The following is a 20002-nucleotide window of genomic DNA, read 5'->3' as shown; positions in this document are numbered from 1 at the left end:
AATGCTCTTTCGAATAACGGACAAATTTGTGAACTAGTTGAAGAAAAACACTTCAGATAAAAATGACACTTGAAGACAAATTAAGCAGATACATGTTTTTGTATTTTATGTGTTAACCTCTGAAATTTTTATCTTTTATGTTTTTTTTTGATTGCTGTATAAAACGTTTTTACTTATAAATTGTGGAACACATGCAGATGTTGAAAATGAAACACAAAAGTAGGTATTGGGGAAAAACTGAGGACTTAAAGAAAAAAAAAATGTACAAAGAGCAAGAACAGCATGTTTTCTGAAGAGCAACACTGAGCAGCCCAGCTGTGTTTTCCCTTTTTCCCCCCAATAAATTAAAGAAAAGAGAAAAAAGATAAAGGATGAATAAACAAAGAAAAACTGGTTTGTGGATTTTTTTTAGCTTTATTTCCCATAGATTTCCATCTTTATTTCAACTGTAAAGAGAGCATCTGCTTCAAAATCTAAATTTACTGTCATTTTTTGGTAACTCATACTGTCTTGATGTCACATAATTTGGCACACATTTGATCAAAAAGTGCTAACTTTTAAGCATTTTAACCAGAATTTGAATTTAACCCAGAAAGACCCAGACCCAATTTTTTCTTCAAAATAAAATTATGTGGAAAACAACACAAACCAAGTTGACCACACAAAACATTTCAGAGATTTTTCTGTTCCATGGATTCTTTGAGTTAAAGACTTATTCACACTAAAAATAAAGCCGAGATAGCACAAAATCAGCTTTTTTATTTCATGATGGAACGATGGAGAAAAGTATAAAATGTGAAACAACCACAATGATCAAAGACTGATAATAAACACATTTTAAAGCAAAATAAATAGAAAATCTGCGCATTGTTTGAGTGTGTTTTAGAGGAGAATCCTGTCACTTACAGCAGAAAATAAGAAAAAAAATTAGTGTGGCATTTAGGGATAGACTAATTAATGAATAAATTAGATTTCATGTCTGAACCTAAAATATAATTCACTTAATAATCTCTCAGTTATTTACCTTAAAAGTTATTTCAAAGTAATCCTCGGGTGAGAGGCAGGATGCTCTCGGGAGGACAGCGCCTCACATAGACAAATAATATTCACTGCAAACCCCGTTGTGAATCCTACATGGCTGTGCAGGAGAGAGCTCCAAACAGAAAAGCACCACACATGCAAGGACATTCTTGACCTTTTACTTTATTTTTAGAGTTTGACTCACAAGACTTTGTCTATTTACGAAGCATAAATCACAGTGCAGGAAAAGGCATGAAAATTTACTGATCTCACTTCATAATAACGAAACACATTAAGAGCTAAAAAGCAATAATTCTGACGGAACTATTTGAAATTTGAAGTGTGTAAATAATTCTTGCTGGATTTCTTTTTTTTATCTTCCTCAATAAACATGCATTCAATATTAATTTAGATTTAAATTCTAGAGTATAATGTGTTTTTCTTCAATTCAAAAGTTTTTATTTTTATTTTTTATGAGAACAGCCTCGGTGTTCAAGGTTAAATCAGGCCAAAGGACTCCAGGGAAACAGTAGACGGAGGGCGAGACTGAAAACCGAGACAGAACGTGTTAGAATAAAATCAAAGGACGCCCAGAGCATAATTATATCCCAGCTAAAAAAAGAAAATCGAACTGAGCTGATGAATGATCTGAGAGCGTTGTGGTTGAACAGACCCTTTTGTGTCAATAGTGAATGGGGAGCAGCAGGTGGTTAGGCTGGTTTCCAGAATGACCCCCCACGCACACACATACACAAAAGGCCTGTGAACTTAAAAATAGAGCACACTCTGTTTCCTTTTTTAAACTCTTTTGGCATTGCTTTGTTGCCGCTTGCCTTGCAAGTTCCTTATATTGGGATTGGATCATGTTACAGGTGTTTCTACCAGTTACCTAAAGACTTTTAAAAGAGTTCCCAGTGGACTTTTAAATTATGATTGTCTTTTTTTTTTTAGCAAAAATCCAAAAACAAGTTGTTTCCTAGAACATAGTTTTTTGCAGAAAAGCAGTAGAAATTTGCCTCTAAAATGTGGGCGGGACTTAGGAATGGAGCAACCTCGCCCCCCTTTCCTCTCTCCATGCTGAGAGCTCTCGGTTAACATGCTCTCCTGCTAACTTACAGCCCCTCACAACCTCAATCAAACATCACCACCGCAACATAAATGGTGAGCAATATTAGCACTATGTAGACGTACATGGATCGAGTCGTCTAGATGAAATGAAATGAAATGAAATGGTTTATTTTAAACAATCAGGTAATAATGCATAAAATAACATCTTAATCAATCACAAGTTGATTGCTTGAAAGGGAGTGGAGGGAAGTGAACTTATATAATCCCACTCCGGTTCCACATTACCATTTTCTTTAGATAAATTCAACATGGTTTAGGACTTAATATCAAATATTTACACCCTACAATCATAGATTCAGGTTATTAAGCATCCTTAAGATCAATTCAATTTAAAAAATCCACAGACAAGTCATTTTTATTAATCAGTACTAGGGATGTCCCGATCAGGTTTTTTTGGGCCCGATCCGATTCCGAGTCATCTGATTTTGTGTATCTGCCGATACCGAGTCCCGATCTGATACTTTAAGACATTTAAAACATGAATAAATTAAACAAACAGATTAGTGTTGTCCCTTATTTATATTTCAATAACCTTATTTTATCACTAAAAACTTAAATAAAACACTTCTGTGAAGTAGCTTTAATAAACAAGTAAAAATACAGCACATATAAACTAGGGGAAAATAATACAATTTTCTTGTTATATAAGTGATAATTAGTCATGTGATAAAGTTTAGTGACTTTAGCTTTAACATCTTTAGAGCTATTGAACATTTTTGACCAAATGTGATTCCTGTCCTCATTTAGAATTATTAAAAATAAATTATGATTTTCTTTTAGAATAAAATTTGATGAGTGTTCATGAATAGCTGATATCATTATTAGTTTTAATTTATTAGTTGTATTTATTTAGTTATTTTTAAGGTTATGTGCTTATTTTTTTAAGTTCTTGAGACATCAAATTTTCAGTTTTATTACCACAGTAGTTATTTTTTTTTACTGTTATTTCTCTCTCAGATAAATAAAACAGGCATATCAAAGGACAGCTCGGGTCCTAAGGAGGTAAATCACGGCGCTAGCATGTAGCAGTTAGCAGCTGCTGTGTAGCCATATGTTTGCATCATGAAGAGCTTCACATTAAAAAGAAACAAATACTGTCTTTTTCTGTTGGAATACCTTTATAGGTTGTTGTTTGAGTTATGACAAACCAATAGAGACACTTGCTGTCAGTTTAAAGCTTTTTTAAAAGAGTTATTGATCCCGGAAGTTAGCTTTCTAGCTAGCTTTGTTTACAAGTTAGCCTTCTGCTTGAGCTGCTGCCATTTTCTGCTGCGTTTTCTGGTAATGACATTTTGTGATCTTTTCATGACATGCAGACTTCTAGTGGAGTATTTATCTGAAATGATAAGATGAAATATAAAGCTCTGATCATAATGAGAATAAATTAAATATCCGATCCTGATCGGACAAAGGAGTCCGATTCCGATCGAGTCCCAAACCATGTGATCGGCCCGATTTCCGATCACGTGGTCGGATCGGGACATCCCTAATCAGTACCAAAAATTTTAATTTACTCAGACGATTATCATCAGGAAAAAATATCCATAATAATCAAAAAATCAGAAAAATGCCACAATAACATGATCAAGTTGTGTTTTTTTGCGTAAACAAACACAATTTTAATCATAGTGGGTCTTTGACGCTGCTCCTGAACTCTCAACTTACATCCAGGGCAGTATGCTGTATAGCCTCCAGTCAGATGAAGCTTTTCTCTTTGTAAATTAAATGTTTTAAATGTGCTTGTGTGTTTTTTCTCTGTCTTCTACAGTTCAGAACAGCTTAGTTGGTTAATGATAGAAAATATGGGAATACAAGTGTTTCTTTCTTATTTATCTGACAAACACCTCAAACCATAGGGGTCCAAATTTGGTCCGCCAAAGGTTATCTTTCGGCCCACTCCGCGTAGTTAAAACCCTTCTACAGTTTTGTGACTCACGTCTTTCTTTAAGCTTCTCATTTGGTTTGTCTTCTCATTTCCTCCATCTTAGCCGAGGTTGGGGTTTTTGTCTTGATGACCGTCCCTCCAAGAGGGACATTGCCACGCCACTGGCTCGTCTCGGCCTCCGCTACACCACCCACCACCAGTGTCAGCTCCAATATGGTCCAAACGCCACTTTCTGCCCAGAAGTTGATGTGAGTTCTATCACCCGCCATCAAAATGCTCGGTAGAAGCACAAAACCCCGCCCACTCTGATTGGATTTGACTGATGTGTCTGTTTTAGAATGTGTGCCAGATCCTCTGGTGTTCTGTAAACGGCTCTTGTCGCTCCAAACTGGATTCTCCCATCGATGGTACCCGCTGTGGACCAGAGAAGGTGAGCAGATGCTGCATCAGTGTCATTAAAGTTTGTCACATTAATCCATTTTACTCATGTTCTCTGTTATTTAGTGGTGCATCTCTGGAGAGTGTGTTATTGTGGGTAAGCTGCCTGAGACGGTGAATGGTGGTTGGGGACCGTGGAGCAGCTGGTCTTACTGCTCTAGGACGTGTGGTACTGGAGTTCAGTCTGCAGAGAGGGAATGCAACAACCCCAAGTAAGAGCTGACTCCTGATCTGCTTCACAAAGTTTTTAAATCACTGGATTTTGGGGTTGGTTTAAAGTCTGCCGCTGCATTTTGCAGGCCAGAGTTCGGGGGCAGATACTGCACAGGGGAGAGGAAGCGCTATCGGACCTGCAACACAAAACCTTGTCAGAGAAATAAACCCACCTTCAGGGAGATGCTGTGCAGTGAGTTTGACACCGTGCCCTACCACAATGAGCTCTACCGCTGGATTCCCGTCTTTAGCCCCAGTAAGTCTCAAAAACCTCAAGTATGCAGTCATTTATTTTTTTTTTCTTTCCAATCACAAAGTAGAAGGACAGTTGAAAGACTTCTCCCACTAGAGGGCAGCATCTGCTCTTAACAACACTCAGTTTTTGTGATTTCTAAACTTTTTTTCTATACTTATTTTTGGATTTTAAATTGATTTATTTCAACCAATCAAAACAAAAAAGACAAACAAAAGAGATGTGCATCTAGATCAGGGGTCTGCACCCTTTAACAGTAAAAGAGCAATTTTTCTTTGTTTTCTACTGATCAAAACATATTAAGAGCCACAATGTCTTATTTTGATACTGCTGTGCATTTATTACAATGTATTTTTTAATAATAAATAAGAATTATGCCTCTTTAATAGAATGTATAAAAACAGAAATATAAAAGAAACACTTTTGAGAGTAGCTCGTATGATTTCCTTTCAAAATAAAAGATGCCTTGCGCTAGACCGGATCATCCTAGTACAGCTCTGGACCGCATAAGATAATATTTGTTTTAAATTAATAAAGGATCAGACTTTTTACGAAGTTTAGTATTTGAAATTGCTGTATTCTGGAGAAACTATAGGGCAAACAAGACCTCTTCAAGTCAGCAGGGATGTAAAAACATTTACATAGTTTATCTATGAGGTGCACCTCAGCCATACATTTATAAATGCAGCTAATCTAAATTCATTAAATGCAAATTTAGTAACCTTTACTTGAAAAAATACAATTCTTGTATTTTTCTTTGGGCAGAGAGCCACTATGGAGAAGTAAAAGATCCTCAAGTGGCTCCAGAACCGCAGGTTGTAGATCCCTGATCTAGATATATAAAACTTGAGATTATTAGTCATTTGATTGTAAAAATAAAGAAAACGTGAAAGAGACACATCTCTCTTTTTATTTACATCCACATAAACGTGTAAATTATGTTATTATAATTGTCAAAAATAGACCTATTTGTGCTTTATTTATAGGAAGCAATTTTATACTACATATTCCCAATTATTATCCCAACTATTTTGCTTTATTGAACTATTTTACTATCTTATTTTCATCTATATCATTCTGGTTCAATGTAAAGACATTACATCCATCTCTCCATTTTTTTTAACCCACTGTATTCTTTTTGGGGTTACAGGGCTGCCAGAGCAGTTGGGGGAAAGTGGGGTACACCCTAGACAGGGTAGCAGCCTGTTGCAGGGTCACACAATCATTCACACCTAAGGACATGAGAGCAACCAGTTAACCTATGAAGATTCTTTGGGAGGAAGTGAAAGTGCCTCAGTTTGAAGTTTAGATATTTTTTAAGCTACATGCTAGCTGCTTTGGATAACCTAAGTTTTTCTTTTCAGTTTTTTTAGGCTAATTGGGCATTTAGCTAACTTTCAGCTTTAGAGTTCTCAGCTATCAATTTCAGCATCTTCAGCTATCAGCATTAGCATCTTCATCATCTCACTATATCTCATTACCCAAATTCGGCTTACAGCATTCACACTAGCATTATCGCTGCTACAAATCTAGCTCATATTATGTTAAAAAGTTATGGTTTTAAAGTTTTAAAAATTTTGTTTTTTGAGTGTTCAATAAATGTTTTTCCAGTACATGGCCGCGACCTAAGGTGTGTTTTGGATTTTTGGCCCCCTGTGCGTTTGAGTTTGACACTCCTGCTCCAGATTGTCCCTTGGGTGTGAGTTTGTTATGTCTCTGTGTTGCCGTGTGACAGACTGGGGACCTGTTCATGGTGAACTCCACCTTCACCCAGCAGTAGCAACTCCATGACCCTATCAGGACTAAAGGAGGATCAGAAAGTATGAACCTCCTTGGCTCTGAAGTCTATTTGGATAGACTTTAGAGCCAAGTGTTCATGTTTTCTGGTTGCACTGAGAGCTTAGATCCAGAAATTGGCTCAAAAAATTCCCCTATTTAAAATTAAAGAAACTGCCAGTGAAAAATTTTGTTGTTCCCTTTGGATTCAATGAACCTTTCTCAAGTGCATCTTCCTCCCTCATAATCATCCGCAGCGAATCCCTGCGAACTGCACTGTCAACCTGTCGGTGAGTTTTTCTCTGAGAGGATGCTGGACGTTGTGACCGATGGAACGCCGTGTTTCATGAACAACAAATCCAGAAACATCTGTGTCAACGGCGTGTGCAAGGTAGTGTGGCTTGGTAAGAGACTGATAGAGTGAAGGTGGGTGGAGGGGCGGATCTAGTAGAGCAGAGTGGTCTATTTCACTGTAACTTTTCTAAACATTGACTGTATATGAGAACTGGACTAAGTTACCCCTCCCACTGGGTGAATGGGTCTGTGACTGTAAAGCGCTTTGGACCTTCAAGGAAGGTAGAAAAGCGTTATATAAGTATATGCCATTTCTTTTGAGAAATAAACAGCCATTATTCAGTCATCTTATTTGTCTGAATTAGCATTCTTGCTAAATTATTTTATGTTTTTGCTAATCCTACTTTTTTTTTTACAATATTTTCTCAGTATTGCTTATTCAGCTTCGTGTGATGTTGACTCTGCATTGACAGTGCTTGGGAGATTGTTACTCAACCTGATTTGTTAAATTTATTTATTTTTTATATCCGAAAGATACAAATAACATTGTCGTGTTTAAGTTAGCAAGCGCTAACGTATCAGTCAAAAGGTGGACCCTGAAATGTTTATTTATTTTGGAGGAAGAAAGATTGATAATTCCTAGAGTTCTGACTTTATTCCATCTATTTTCAACTATCTTCTATCTCCAGAGAAGAAAAAAGTGAAAAATGACAACCAGACGCGCTAGCAAAGCTAATGCTAGCCATGCTAATGTAACGCTGCTTGGAGTATAATACTTAGTGATGATGCAGCAATTTTTTGATTCAAGATTCCACAGCTGAATGTTTGCTACAGACCCAGATCGAGTCCATCTGCTCTGTAACCCGCCAAGTTTTTGTAAACTTTTAGAGTTTCCCTCGTAGGAAGATGGAGAGTTTATATGTCTGGATAGCATAGATCTGGGACGTTTTCTTCAGCGGAGATACCTTTAAAAAGCATGCGGGGAACATTATCGGATCGGTAATATTTAATCATTTAAAATTTTTCTTAAATAAAGCTCGATGTCATGTGAATTAAAGTTAAATGAAGGCGGTGCTTTTCCTATTCACGTGGAGTCTGGAGCTCCTCCCCCGTGTGTCACTGTGTTTTGTGCTCCCAGGTTGCAGACCCCTGATCTAAGCCAATCAGCAGGAACCCTCTCGTCTGTGATTGGTTGTTTGATGGCACATATATCAAGCTAAACTGAAAGTTATGAATGCAAAATCAAAGATAGTGAGAAAGCGAGATCAATCTGAAAACATTTGTGTTGCAAACGCAAATATGTGTTTTGAAAGCAAAGAAAACATTTTTTTGAAAGGAAACATTTACTGTTGAAAGTTTTATTTTTAAAACTGAACATTTTGTTTGCAATTTAGGGAATTTCTGATCTCAAAACTGTGACTTTTGTTCTTAATGTGGTGGCACAAATATCACTTCATAAATCACTGACGTCTGGCTCCAACATGGGGACGTCCATACCGCAAAAAAATGGCGACTGAATTACCTTCAGCTGGAAGTAAACCATTTTCTACGGATGACATCACCCTCACCCGGTCCAGTTCTTTCATACAGTCAATGTTTCTAAATCATTGGGTTTGCATTTCACATGTGTTTGTTCTGCAGGACGTTGGTTGCGACTACGGCATTGAATCAAACGCCGTGGAGGATCAATGTGGCGTCTGTTTGGGCGACGGAACAAGCTGTCAGACCGTCTCAAAGTCATTTGATCAAGGAGAAGAGTTTGGTGAGTGCTGCACCAATAAACCCATGGATGCACGAAAATGATGATGAAGTCGAATGAAAAACAAACCCATAATGAGCAAACGCTTTGAAGTGCCCAATAACAGAGTGTGAAAAAATGTTGTGCATTTTGTTTGTTGGTTGTCATGGCAGCCACCTTGTCCACAGCTGTTTGTCCTGCAGGAAATTTGTGAATGTGTGCGTCTACAGACACGCTTCTTTGGCAGATTTTGCACATTTGGAAAAGCATAGCTTAAGACTCCATAAAGACGGATTGACAGTGATAGAGGCTTTAAAACAATACACTTGCCCTCTGCCCCGTCTTCCCCCCCATCTCTCCTCTTCTGTGTGCTTTTGGCTTGCACTGCATCCTTCTCCAGATAAGCGCCCCAGATGTGTGCGACTTCAAAAGGCTTGCAGCGGGAGAAGCCTCCCCCTCCTTTCACAAACACAAAAACACACACCTTCCCACAAACATCGTTAAACTCCAGAGACCCACTCATTGCTGTCCCCCCCCGTTTGCTCCTTCCTCATCCCCGCACAATAAAAACCAGAGACAGGGCAATGCCCCCCACGCTGAAAACGAGCACACGTTCAGTCACACACACACAAGTGCCAGCCACCCCCGCAGACTGAGCCCACCCTCTATTAAACATCAGAGAAAGGCCGTCTGGCAGTCTGGATGCGAATGTGGCAGCAGCCATGGTGGGCCTTACTGTGTTTGACTCTGACCCCCCCTGACTCTCTCAGGCTACATGGACGTGGGGGTGATACCTGAGGGGGCACGGTATATTTCGGTGAAGGAAGCGTCGGAGGTGGGGAACTTCCTGGCCCTTAAGAGCGTGGAGTCAGAGGAGTACTTCCTCAACGGCAACTTTATAATCCAGTGGAATGGCGAGTATGAAGTGGGCGGGACGACGTTCTACTATGAACGCAATGGGAACATGGAGAACCTCACTGCTCCTGGACCCACCAAGCATCCAGTCATGTTGCAGGTTGGGCCCCACATTGGTTCTGGATCATTGACTGTAGTAACAATGGACAGATCAACCTCTCCCTCCTCGTGTCCCAAATAGGAAGTGTCTGCTGGTTCCAAGAAGTCAAAATCCCACAGACTCCCATTGAGAAATAGACATTTATTACTCATTTGTCAGTATAACCATTCTTGGTCTGAGATCTTCTTCTTAACATCTTTCTAATTCTAATTTTTAAAGATGTTTTTCTTTATCGCACGTTGTTCAAGTTATAAACTGACCAATCAGATGTCTCAGTAAAAGCTTGTGATGCCCACTGACCCCATCTCAAAAGTTTGATTGACAGTGGAAATTATGACTAGCTAGAACATGCTAACAAATGTAGCAGAGCAAGAATAGTTATTTTGACAAATACAATGATTGAATTTAAAAAGCTAATTTCTCAATAGAAGCCTAATGGGAACTTCCTATTTGGAACCCAAGGGGGTGGGGTCACTCAGTCCAGTGCTCATATACAGTCAATGGCCTGGATTAAAAAAGTCATTCTCACTCCTATTTTGGTGTCTCTCATTGCTGTCTCCTCTGTGGTTTTTCTAGCTGTTGATTCAAGAAAAGAATCCAGGGATAAAGTACGAGTACACCATCAAGAAGACGAAAGACTCTGAGAATGAGGTCACTGAACCCATTTACATTTGGAAACATGGAGCCTGGACCGCCTGCAGCACCACTTGTGGCCAAGGTGTAGCTTTCATTTGATCCAAACACATTTACTACTCACTCCTACTACTGCACATCTTCCATGGGTTCATCTTCATATGAATCACTATGTGTTTGTCTGGATCCTGGCTGCTCTCAGGAGAACAACACCAGCCTGTGCGCTGTTTTCAGGAGGATGTAGGCGTTGTGGACGAGTCTCTGTGTGACCCTGACAACCGTCCAGAAGACAAACTTCGCCAATGCAAGAACATGGAATGCCCCGCCAGGTGTGTGCACTCCCATGTCCCGTCTATCTTATGATTTCATTTACCACTGTTCAAGAGCTCAAAGTGTCATAGAACATTTGAATGTTTTTTTGTTTTTACTTGTTTCACTGTTAACATTTGTGGCTGTTAAATTTCCTGTTAAATGTCACACATTTTTACTGTTTTGAAGGTTAAACCTCTGCTCTTCTTGATTGCATCAACGATTACAAACTTGAAACTTTTGACCAACTTGGACACAAATGATTTCACAGTTGGTGAATGAGGTTTGGGTTGAACTGTGGTGTAGTACAATGTAAGTAACCAGTAGGTCCCAGTAAAAAGTACCATGTAAATACCCTGTAAGTACCCAGTAGATATAAAACAAGTACCATGTGAGTAACCAGTAGGTACACAAAAGTACCACGTAAATACAATGTAAGTAACGAGTAGGTACAAAAAAAAGTATTATGTAAATACCCTGTAAGTACCCAGTAGGTATAAAAAATTACCATGTAAATTCTCTGTAACTACCCAGTACGTACAAAAAAAGTAACATGTAAAAACCCTGTGAGTACCCAATAGGTACAAAAAAGTACCCTGTAAGTACTTACTATCTACAAAAAAAGTACCATGTAAATACCCTGTAAGTACTCAGTAGGCATAAAAAAGTACCATGTAAATCCCCTATAAGTAACCAGTAGGTACAAAAAAATACCACATAAATACCCTGTAAGTATACAGTCGGTACAAAAAAAGTAACATGTAAAAACCCTGTAAGTACTCTGTGGGTACAAAAAAAAGCACCATGTAAATACCCTGTAAGTACACAGTAGGTACAAAAAAAGTACTTTGTAAATACCCTGTAAGTACCCAGTAGGTACAAAGAAGTACCATGTGAGAACCAAGTAGGTACAAAAAAAGGACCATGTAAATACCCTGTAAGTACCCTGTGTGTATAAAAAAAGTACCCTGTAAATACCCTGTAAGTACACAGTAGGTACAAAAAAAGCACCACGTGAGAACCCAGTAGGTACAAAAAAGTAACATGTAAATACCCTGTGGGAACAAAAAAAGTACAATGTAAGTACACAGTAGGTACAAAAAAGTACCATGTAAATACCATGTGGGTACAAAAAAAGTACCATTTAAAAACCTTGTAAGTAACCAGTTGGTAAAAAAAACAAACTATTATGTTAATCCTCTGTAAGCACTCTACTGTAAAAGGAAACGTTATATAATCCAGAAAATTTTGCTCCAAAAAATTATTTTATTTTAAGAAAAAGTATGTTTAGGGTGTGACAACTATTTTTTTTCTTTTATAACTTTTTAAATACAGATACTGTTCTAAACATGTATATGCTTCTAACCATAAGTGAGGCGTGGATCATATTGTAAAGAACCCTCTAAAAACAGTCGTCATTTGTTGTGTTGTCTATCTTGGTCTTCATCTCTGAATCAGGTGGTGGGTCGGCAGCTGGCAGCAGTGTACAGCCACCTGTGGGTCTGAGGGTGTGAGGAAGCGAACGGTTCTCTGTGTTCGCACCGTTTCCTGGGAAGAAAGAGTGCTCCATCCTGTGGAATGCAAGCATCTTCTGAAACCCAAACCCATAGTGCCGTGCAACAGGGATGTACCATGTGGACATGAGTGGGCTGTCAGCAGCTGGGAAGAAGTAAGTCCTAATTTCAGAGTTTTTTTAATTTCTTCTGACTCTTAGCGAATAAGGTTCTGTGTTTTGTCTTCTAGTGCTCTGTTTCATGTGGAGGAGGTGTTCGTTCACGCAATGTAACATGCACACTTAAACCCAGGAATCCCTGCAACGCCGCCACCAAACCCAGATCCAGATCCCTCTGTGCCTTGCAGAACTGCCCCAACTCGAGTCTTCACAGAAAGCTGCCTATGTCCCGCCGCATCCTCCCTCCAAAGACTCCTCCCTCTAAGCATCCAAGAACCACAGTAGCACCTACATCGACAAAAAAAGCAGCTACTTTCATACCAAAAACGACATCACTTCCAAACGTTGAACCCACAACCCCTGAAATCATCGATGCAGATGACTATGACTTTAGTGTTGGGGCGGGAAAAACAGAGAATCCAAAAAACCTCACCAAGTCTAACATTATCAAAAAACAGAAGAAAGTAACTATAATAGAAGATGATAATTTAGAAGAGGGAAGTACTCCCACCATGCTCATGTACACTGCCGGATATGATTATGTTGTTGAAGATAAGACAGGAGGAAATATTAGTGATGCGGAAGTTTTCACCACAGAAACATCCCTCAGAAGTTTTCTTCAAGTAACTCCTTCAAAACCGCCAAAAAGCCCAGTCACAATGCATACAATCAGAGCACCAGCCACAACTACCATCCCGTGGACAACTCAACACTTATCCAACCCCCACATCACCTCAAACATCAGTCGGGGCAGCCACTGGACACGCAGGAATCCATGGATCACTACTGCTTACAGGAACCGGGGCGTCTCCTCCAGAACCAGCAACCAGGCAAAAAGAGCTCCTTCTGTGACACAAAGAAAACCGTTCTCCACTGCAGCGTCCCCCCACCCCACAGCAACAACCGTTAAGATGAGAAAGTCTGCCGGGACACTCGAGGACAACAGTTCCAGCTCACATCCAACCAAGACGTCCTCCAAGTCCAAAAGTGGTGGATCCAAGAGTCAAAACCAGAAACAAAAAACTCCACAAAGCAGCTCAGTTAGTCATCAAAACAAGCTGGACGCCAGAGAGACGGTCAGCATGGACGTCTTCTGGATTGTTGGAAACTGGAGTGAGGTGAGTGAAGGTATTTTGTCACCAAATTAGCTCAATCCTTCAATGATGCAAAAACATGTGATTAAAGGCCCACTCCAATGAAAATCAGGTTTTTGTTTTTCTTAAACATGGTTTTATTGCATTTATCTCATAATTGACACACACATATATATAAGGCTTAAATGAAATTTCTGAGTTTTTGTTTATTCAAATTTCGTGAATCAGGAGCAGAAGACCTGTAGGAGTGTCCCAGGTGCTACAGTCAGAACGCCACAAGCTCTCAGCTCAACATATTCTCACTCCCGGTTCAGTCCCCCTCCACGTCACTTCATGAGGTTTTGGGTGGTTCTTGATATGCTGGCTGTTCCTATTAAATCACAGGTCCCCAATCCTCGAGACGGGGTATCAGACGGGATAACGAACGCGGAACCAGTACCGGGTTAGGGTACCGATCCGGTCTGTGTTCCGAGGGTTAAGGAACCCCGATTAGCATATGCATTTTTTCCCTGGTTGTGTACCAGGTGGCCCTGGGCACAAGTGACCTAGGCAGCCGCCTAGAGCCGGTACCAGTTCATGGCCCGGAAATTGTGGACTCCTGATTTAACGGGAACAGCAAGCATGTCAAAAAACAAAGAGTTGGGGAGATCCAAAACGTCAATGATGACGAGTAGGCTGCCCTAATCATACGTTCATATATGGTGAGTTGGGAGTGAGAACTTGTTTCTCTGCACCAATGGTGCTCGCTGTTTTTGTTGGGGTATGAGAGGCTGTAAGCTCGTGGGACTGCATGTAAACAAAGGTATGATGGGAAATGAGGGCAGGCTTACTCCGAGGCAGCAGTCGCACCTACAACTCAGAGCTGAATTTCTAACTACCACTCTGCAGAAACTATGTCCTAGAAAACAACAGATGTTTATATTTTAGCTAAAAAACGTCAAACATAATTAATAGACCACTGTGAACACTTTTACAATAAATGAAAAGAAGATTGAAGTGGGACTTGAGGGCATTTTATGGTTCCATGCTTATTCTAGAGTCATAACATCCAACAATAAAGACAAAAAAAGTTCAAATTTTCTATAAAAAATGTAACCAAGAAAAGTCAATAAACTGAGTTTTGAAGGCCTTTCTGTCCTCAGTGTTCAACAACCTGTGGGATTGGAGCTGTGTGGAGAACAGTCACATGCAGTTCAGAGAATGAAGAAGATTGTGCCAAAATGAAGAGACCAGAACCTGCACGAACATGTCACCTGCAGCCGTGCGCCGCATGGCAGGCTGGCAGCTGGAGCAAAGTAAGTAACCCTAGACTTCCACTGGATTATTACTCATGTTACTAACAATTAATGCCCATTTATAGTTATTAGGATTATCATTTATCTTGTATTATCACTCTCCCCTCAGTGTCCAGATGATTGTGCGTTGGTTAGAAAGAGGTTCCGGGACGTCCAGTGTGTGGACGCTCTAAGTAAACGTCCTCTTCGACCGTTTCACTGCCAGGCTGTGTCCAGCCGGCCCGTCAGCACTTTGGTGTGTCCGCACAAGCCCTGCATGAACTGGAGCGTATCGCCATGGGGACCGGTAGGGACATTTCAGATCCTCTACTCTCCAAGATTGGTTATCACACAAATCATTTTTACCCCAGCCCCTAAAAAAAAAGATATTATGTTTGGAATGACCTTATACAGCAATAAACAAACCAACAATCAATAGTAGCTTGATTTTAGCCAAACTCTTTCTTCATACATGTAAAAGGAGCAATAAAAAACCTAATTTCTTATCCTTTCAAAGATACTTACTGGACAATCCCCTCAGTACTTTGAACTTAATCTGTAACAAAAAAGGAAAAAACTTATTTAAGCTTATAAAATCTTTAAAAAGGGCTGATATACTTCTCTCATGTACACACAGGACTATTCTTATTTTATTTTGTATTTTTATTTACTCAATTTTCCCTCTTTTCTTATTTTATTTTTGTTTTTAATCATTTTATTGATTTATGTGATCTTAGATCAAATGTCAGTTATTCTCCTGCAGAATACTTACCCAAAATCCTATGGATGAGATTAAGCGAGACTTAAACTGGATTATTTCTCTCTGACAACCCGGTTAAAGTTAGACAAAGGTTATGAATATTTCATTGAATGCTGCTCGTTTGATTATGAAGGTAATTAATACGATTTTCTTCTTCTTATTTATGCTAATGCTAACGCTAGCTTTCACAACAGGGATGAGACGTAGAGCTGCAGAAGATCTTTTCTGCCCAGTTAAAGTTGATTACATTTTTGTGTTTACAAAATCACTAAAAACAGAACTAAAGTCAGACAATTTCAACATGCCTTACAATAAATAAAAAATAATAACTGTTGTGTTATTTTCTGACGTAGCTCCACTTTGTTTTTGCTCATAATGCGTCTGATCCCTGCAGGATAATAAAGGTAAACATGGATAAAAATAATTTGTAACCATCAAAAAATATTACTATTAAAAGCATTCCTTTTTTTACATTTACCTCTTAAAATACCCAGAAAAACTACAAATACCTCTTATTACAACAACTAAATGAAGCCTTGGGCGCCACTACTGCGCCTGTTTCGTGTGGCCAGCATGAATTTGCTTCAGTTTTTGTGCTCGATCGCACTTCAAACACGTGAGAATGACATCAAGACAAATAGAAACCGTTAGAATAATATCTGCTTAAATGAAACGTCGATTTTTTTTCAATAGAACCTCCAATATTGAAGGATTCTTCAAATTTGTGTTATAATTTGTGAATGGTCTATGAGAGTTAACGAAAATACAGTTAGGCAAGAAATTCATAAAATAAATATTGTACATTTTTCTGTTGAAATTGTTCAGGTTACCTTTTATTATTTACTTAAAATTGTGTCAAACAGCGTTCACCTGTCAGCTTTGCCGTTCCAAACCCGAACACCGGAAGTGACTATTTGCATTTTCAGCCCTGTTGCCATTTTGTCTGAAAAGGATCCATTAACGGAAATTTAATATGAACACAAAATATTCTGAAAGGTTGTTTTAAAAGAAAAACATTTTCAAAACAGATGAGAAATGTCTAATTTGACCCTAATTGTTTGTACATTTTAAAGAAACAAAGGTGTTTCCTTCTCAGCTGAAACAAGACACCTCCTTTGACTCCATGTTTTGCCCCTCAGTGCTCTGGGAGTTGCGGCGAAGGCGTCCGGGAGCGGCTGGTGTTCTGCGCTGAGCCACATCACTGCAGCACCACTCTGAGGCCAAACAGCACAGAGCCCTGCAGCTTGGAGCCATGCACCCACTGGGAGACTGGGGACTGGGAGGAGGTCAGTCCGCGTCATCGAAGAGGACTCAAGATTTTTTTTTCAGTTTACTAGAGGGTTTTTTTTATTACTTGCAGTGCTCAGTGAGCTGTGGTGGTGGCCAGCAACGGCGTTCACTCAAATGTGTGACGGAGCAGGAATCAGCTGTCATGCCAAACAGCTACTGTGAGAAGATTTCCAAACCAGAAACAGTCAGAATATGCAGCAAGCAGGACTGCAACTCAGGTCCGTATGCAACGACCAATTTTTACCTTTTGTGATGGGTATCTTTTTTTTATTCATGGCTGTAATTGTGTGCTTGTTTGAAAACTTTTACTGCTTTAAAATTCTACCAAGTTCCGCATTAATACATTTTTATATTATTGAAAGTAAAAAAAATAGTGAGTTGAAACCATTACATTACATGGAACTGACATTTACGTGTGTGTATATTTATATATTAGTGCCGGTAATCGATTAAAAAAATTAATCACGATTAATCGCTACTTTTTTTTTAGTCTCAGTATTTGCTGACCACGTTTTATCTGCAAATAATAACAATATGAAATCAACTCAACATTTAGAACATTTATTTTTAATCATTGCTGTAAGTGGATTAAAAAAAATCCAATTAATCGCACTTTTCATGTTATGATTAATCACGATTAATTACAGTGTTTTAACAGGTAAAATTTTTTTGTACAATATGGCTCCGAACTATGGATCAAATAATCCGCTTTTTTGAAAAAGTGATGTAAACCACAAAAATAGCAAGAAAAATGTACTAAAAACCAATTGAATACTTATTTCTTTTGTAAGTAACACTAGTATAAACGGGACAATACCTGATGAAATGTTTTAACGCACGCCATGGTTGCCTGAACCGCCGAGTGAAGCACTGTTTCTTCTATTAAACACCGGTATATATTAGGCCTGGGAATCGATTAAAAAAATTAATCGCGATTAATTGCTATAATTTTTTTTGTCTCAGTATTTTCTTACCACTTATTATCTACAAATTATGACAATATGAAATCACAGACAAAACTCTTCATTTAGAACATTTATTTTTAATTACTGCTGTTAGTCGATTCCAAAAAAATATCTGATTAATCGCACTTTTGTGTGTGATTAATCACGATTAATCACAATGTTTTACCAGGTAAAATTTATTTGTACAATTTGGCACCAAACTATGGATCAAATTATCCGCTTTTTTTGAAAAATTGATCTTAAGCAAAAAAAATAGCAAGAATAAAGTACTAAAAACCGATTGAATATTTATTTTATTATGTAAGTGACCATGATATAAGGGGGATAATACGCGATGAAATGTTTTTACGCGCGCCATGGTTGCCTGAACCGCCGAGTTAAATCGGACTGTTTCTTTTATTAATTTGTGTTAATACATATTTTTATATGCATATATATATGCAGGTCAAAGATGTTTGAAGGGACATTTTTTATGATTGGAAGCCCTGAGCACACATCTTGTCATGCTAGAATGTCACAGCACTTCAACATCTGTTTCTTTTTATGCTTGTCCAGTTTGCAGAAAGAACGCCATTTCTTCTCGCTTCTGTGAAAAGCTGAAGCTTTTGGGGCGCTGCAGTCTCAGGTCTGTCCAAAAACAGTGTTGTGTGACCTGCAGACCGTAACCACGACTCATCACACAGCCTATTGTGAGGTCACACAACCACAAGTTAACCCGTGTGGACAAAACTGGGATTGACTGTGATATTTTTTTCTGTTTCATTATTTTCTTTGTAAGATTTTCTTTTTTTATGTCTCTTATTTAGAAACAAAGCAAAAAGGGAATCAAAAACATAATCAGTGATACTGAGAAACAAGGAGGTATACATGGTAGCGAATAGAAGAGTTTTTCATTCAGAGATTCACCTCAACAGTGTTTTTGGTTTGAACCTGGTGCTACATCTGCAGCTTTTTTCTGTTTTATTCTGGATTTTTTTTTCTCCTCTGGGAGCCTAAATGTTACTTTTAAAGTCTAAAAACCAAGATGTTCAGGTAAGTGGTGACATTAAAGTTTCTATGCCTTTTGCTTTAGTCACAACTGCCCTTAGGGGGGGATGTGGGCCGTCTACGGGCAAAAAAATGGGCCAACCTGTTTGGGGAGCGCAGGAAATTTCAAAGTCGTAGAAAGCTTGGTGAACTCCTAATGTTTGTACACATTTTTTCTATGTGCACGCTGCAGGTGACAGGTTGTAGTGAGCACAGGTGAGGTCAAACTCAATCACACAGTGGGCCAAAATAAAATAAAAAAACTGAAGGTCGCAGGCCGAACAGGGTAAACATTTAATGAACACATTAAAAAATAGTTAAAACTTAACTTTATAAACGTAGATTGAAAAAAAAAACATAAATATGAATTAAAAACAGACAGGAATATTATTACAGAACAAATCAACTTACAATTAAAATATGTTTTGCTCTCCATAATAATATACATTATGCAATTTAGAAATAAAGTAAATGTTAAAAGAAAAAAAAAAACGTTCTTGCTTCTATTTCATTTTATCTAAAAAATTAAAATTATAAATATCCCAAAATATTTTGCTCTTCATAATATATATCCTGTCACAGTTATACCAGATAACATCAGGCCATTAATAATAATAACATAAAATTATCAGATATAATTACCCCGCGGGCCGGATCCGGCCCCCGGGCCTTAACTTTGACACATATGTGTTAGGGTACGTAAGGGTGAAGTAGTTGAGACGCAGGCACGTCATATGGATTTTTTAATATTTTCAAGCCCCAAAACCCTGCACGCTGTGCGAGGGGCCTCGTGATAACTGCATGCTCTTTGTGCAGTCTGACTGTTAGAAATGAGGTAATTAGACAATCAGAGTGTAGTTTGCATAGTCAGAACAGGGGTCCCCAAACTTTTTCTTGTGAGGGCCACATAACAGTTTTCTTAAATTGATAGCTAAAATACTGAAGCTGATAGCTGAAAATGCTGAAGCTGATAGCTAACTAAAATATTAGTGAAGTCCCAAATTAGCCAAAAAAAATTCTAAATCAATAAAAGCAGCTAGCATGTAGCTGAAATATTAGCTAAACTACAAATTAGCCAAAAAAAAACCTGAAAAAAGCCTAAATTAGCTAAAAGAACTAGCATCTAGGTGAAATATTAGCTAATTGCAAAATTAATCTAAAAAACAGGAAAAATGTCTACTTTACACCAAAAAGTGTTAGCACAAACTCTAGCATAAAA

General features: G+C 38.5%; 1 protein-coding gene across 2 annotated transcripts in view; it reads left to right on the top strand.

The window, feature by feature from the left end:
- Window positions 1–18446, top strand: part of adamts12 (ADAM metallopeptidase with thrombospondin type 1 motif, 12) — a 33236-nt gene extending 14790 nt beyond the window's left edge. For both annotated transcript variants that reach the window (XM_024276117.2, XM_024276118.2), the window contains exons 9-24: window positions 4137–4281; window positions 4371–4463; window positions 4538–4683; window positions 4771–4940; window positions 6971–7104; window positions 8649–8769; window positions 9516–9760; window positions 10337–10478; window positions 10596–10722; window positions 12161–12371; window positions 12446–13492; window positions 14611–14763; window positions 14873–15049; window positions 16642–16788; window positions 16863–17010; window positions 18313–18446. In XM_024276117.2, coding sequence (XP_024131885.1) covers window positions 4137–4281; window positions 4371–4463; window positions 4538–4683; window positions 4771–4940; window positions 6971–7104; window positions 8649–8769; window positions 9516–9760; window positions 10337–10478; window positions 10596–10722; window positions 12161–12371; window positions 12446–13492; window positions 14611–14763; window positions 14873–15049; window positions 16642–16788; window positions 16863–17010; window positions 18313–18422 — 3316 coding nt within the window. In that variant the 3' untranslated portion in view covers window positions 18423–18446. The remainder of the gene's footprint in view (window positions 1–4136; window positions 4282–4370; window positions 4464–4537; window positions 4684–4770; window positions 4941–6970; window positions 7105–8648; window positions 8770–9515; window positions 9761–10336; window positions 10479–10595; window positions 10723–12160; window positions 12372–12445; window positions 13493–14610; window positions 14764–14872; window positions 15050–16641; window positions 16789–16862; window positions 17011–18312) is intronic.
- Window positions 18447–20002: the final 1556 nt, after the last annotated feature.

This window comes from Oryzias melastigma, linkage group LG9 (genome assembly GCF_002922805.2).
Source record: "Oryzias melastigma strain HK-1 linkage group LG9, ASM292280v2, whole genome shotgun sequence".
Lineage (NCBI taxonomy): Eukaryota > Metazoa > Chordata > Actinopteri > Beloniformes > Adrianichthyidae > Oryzias > Oryzias melastigma.
The sequence above is the reverse complement of the archived record's forward strand: the minus strand, read 5'-3'. Positions and strand labels throughout refer to the sequence as shown.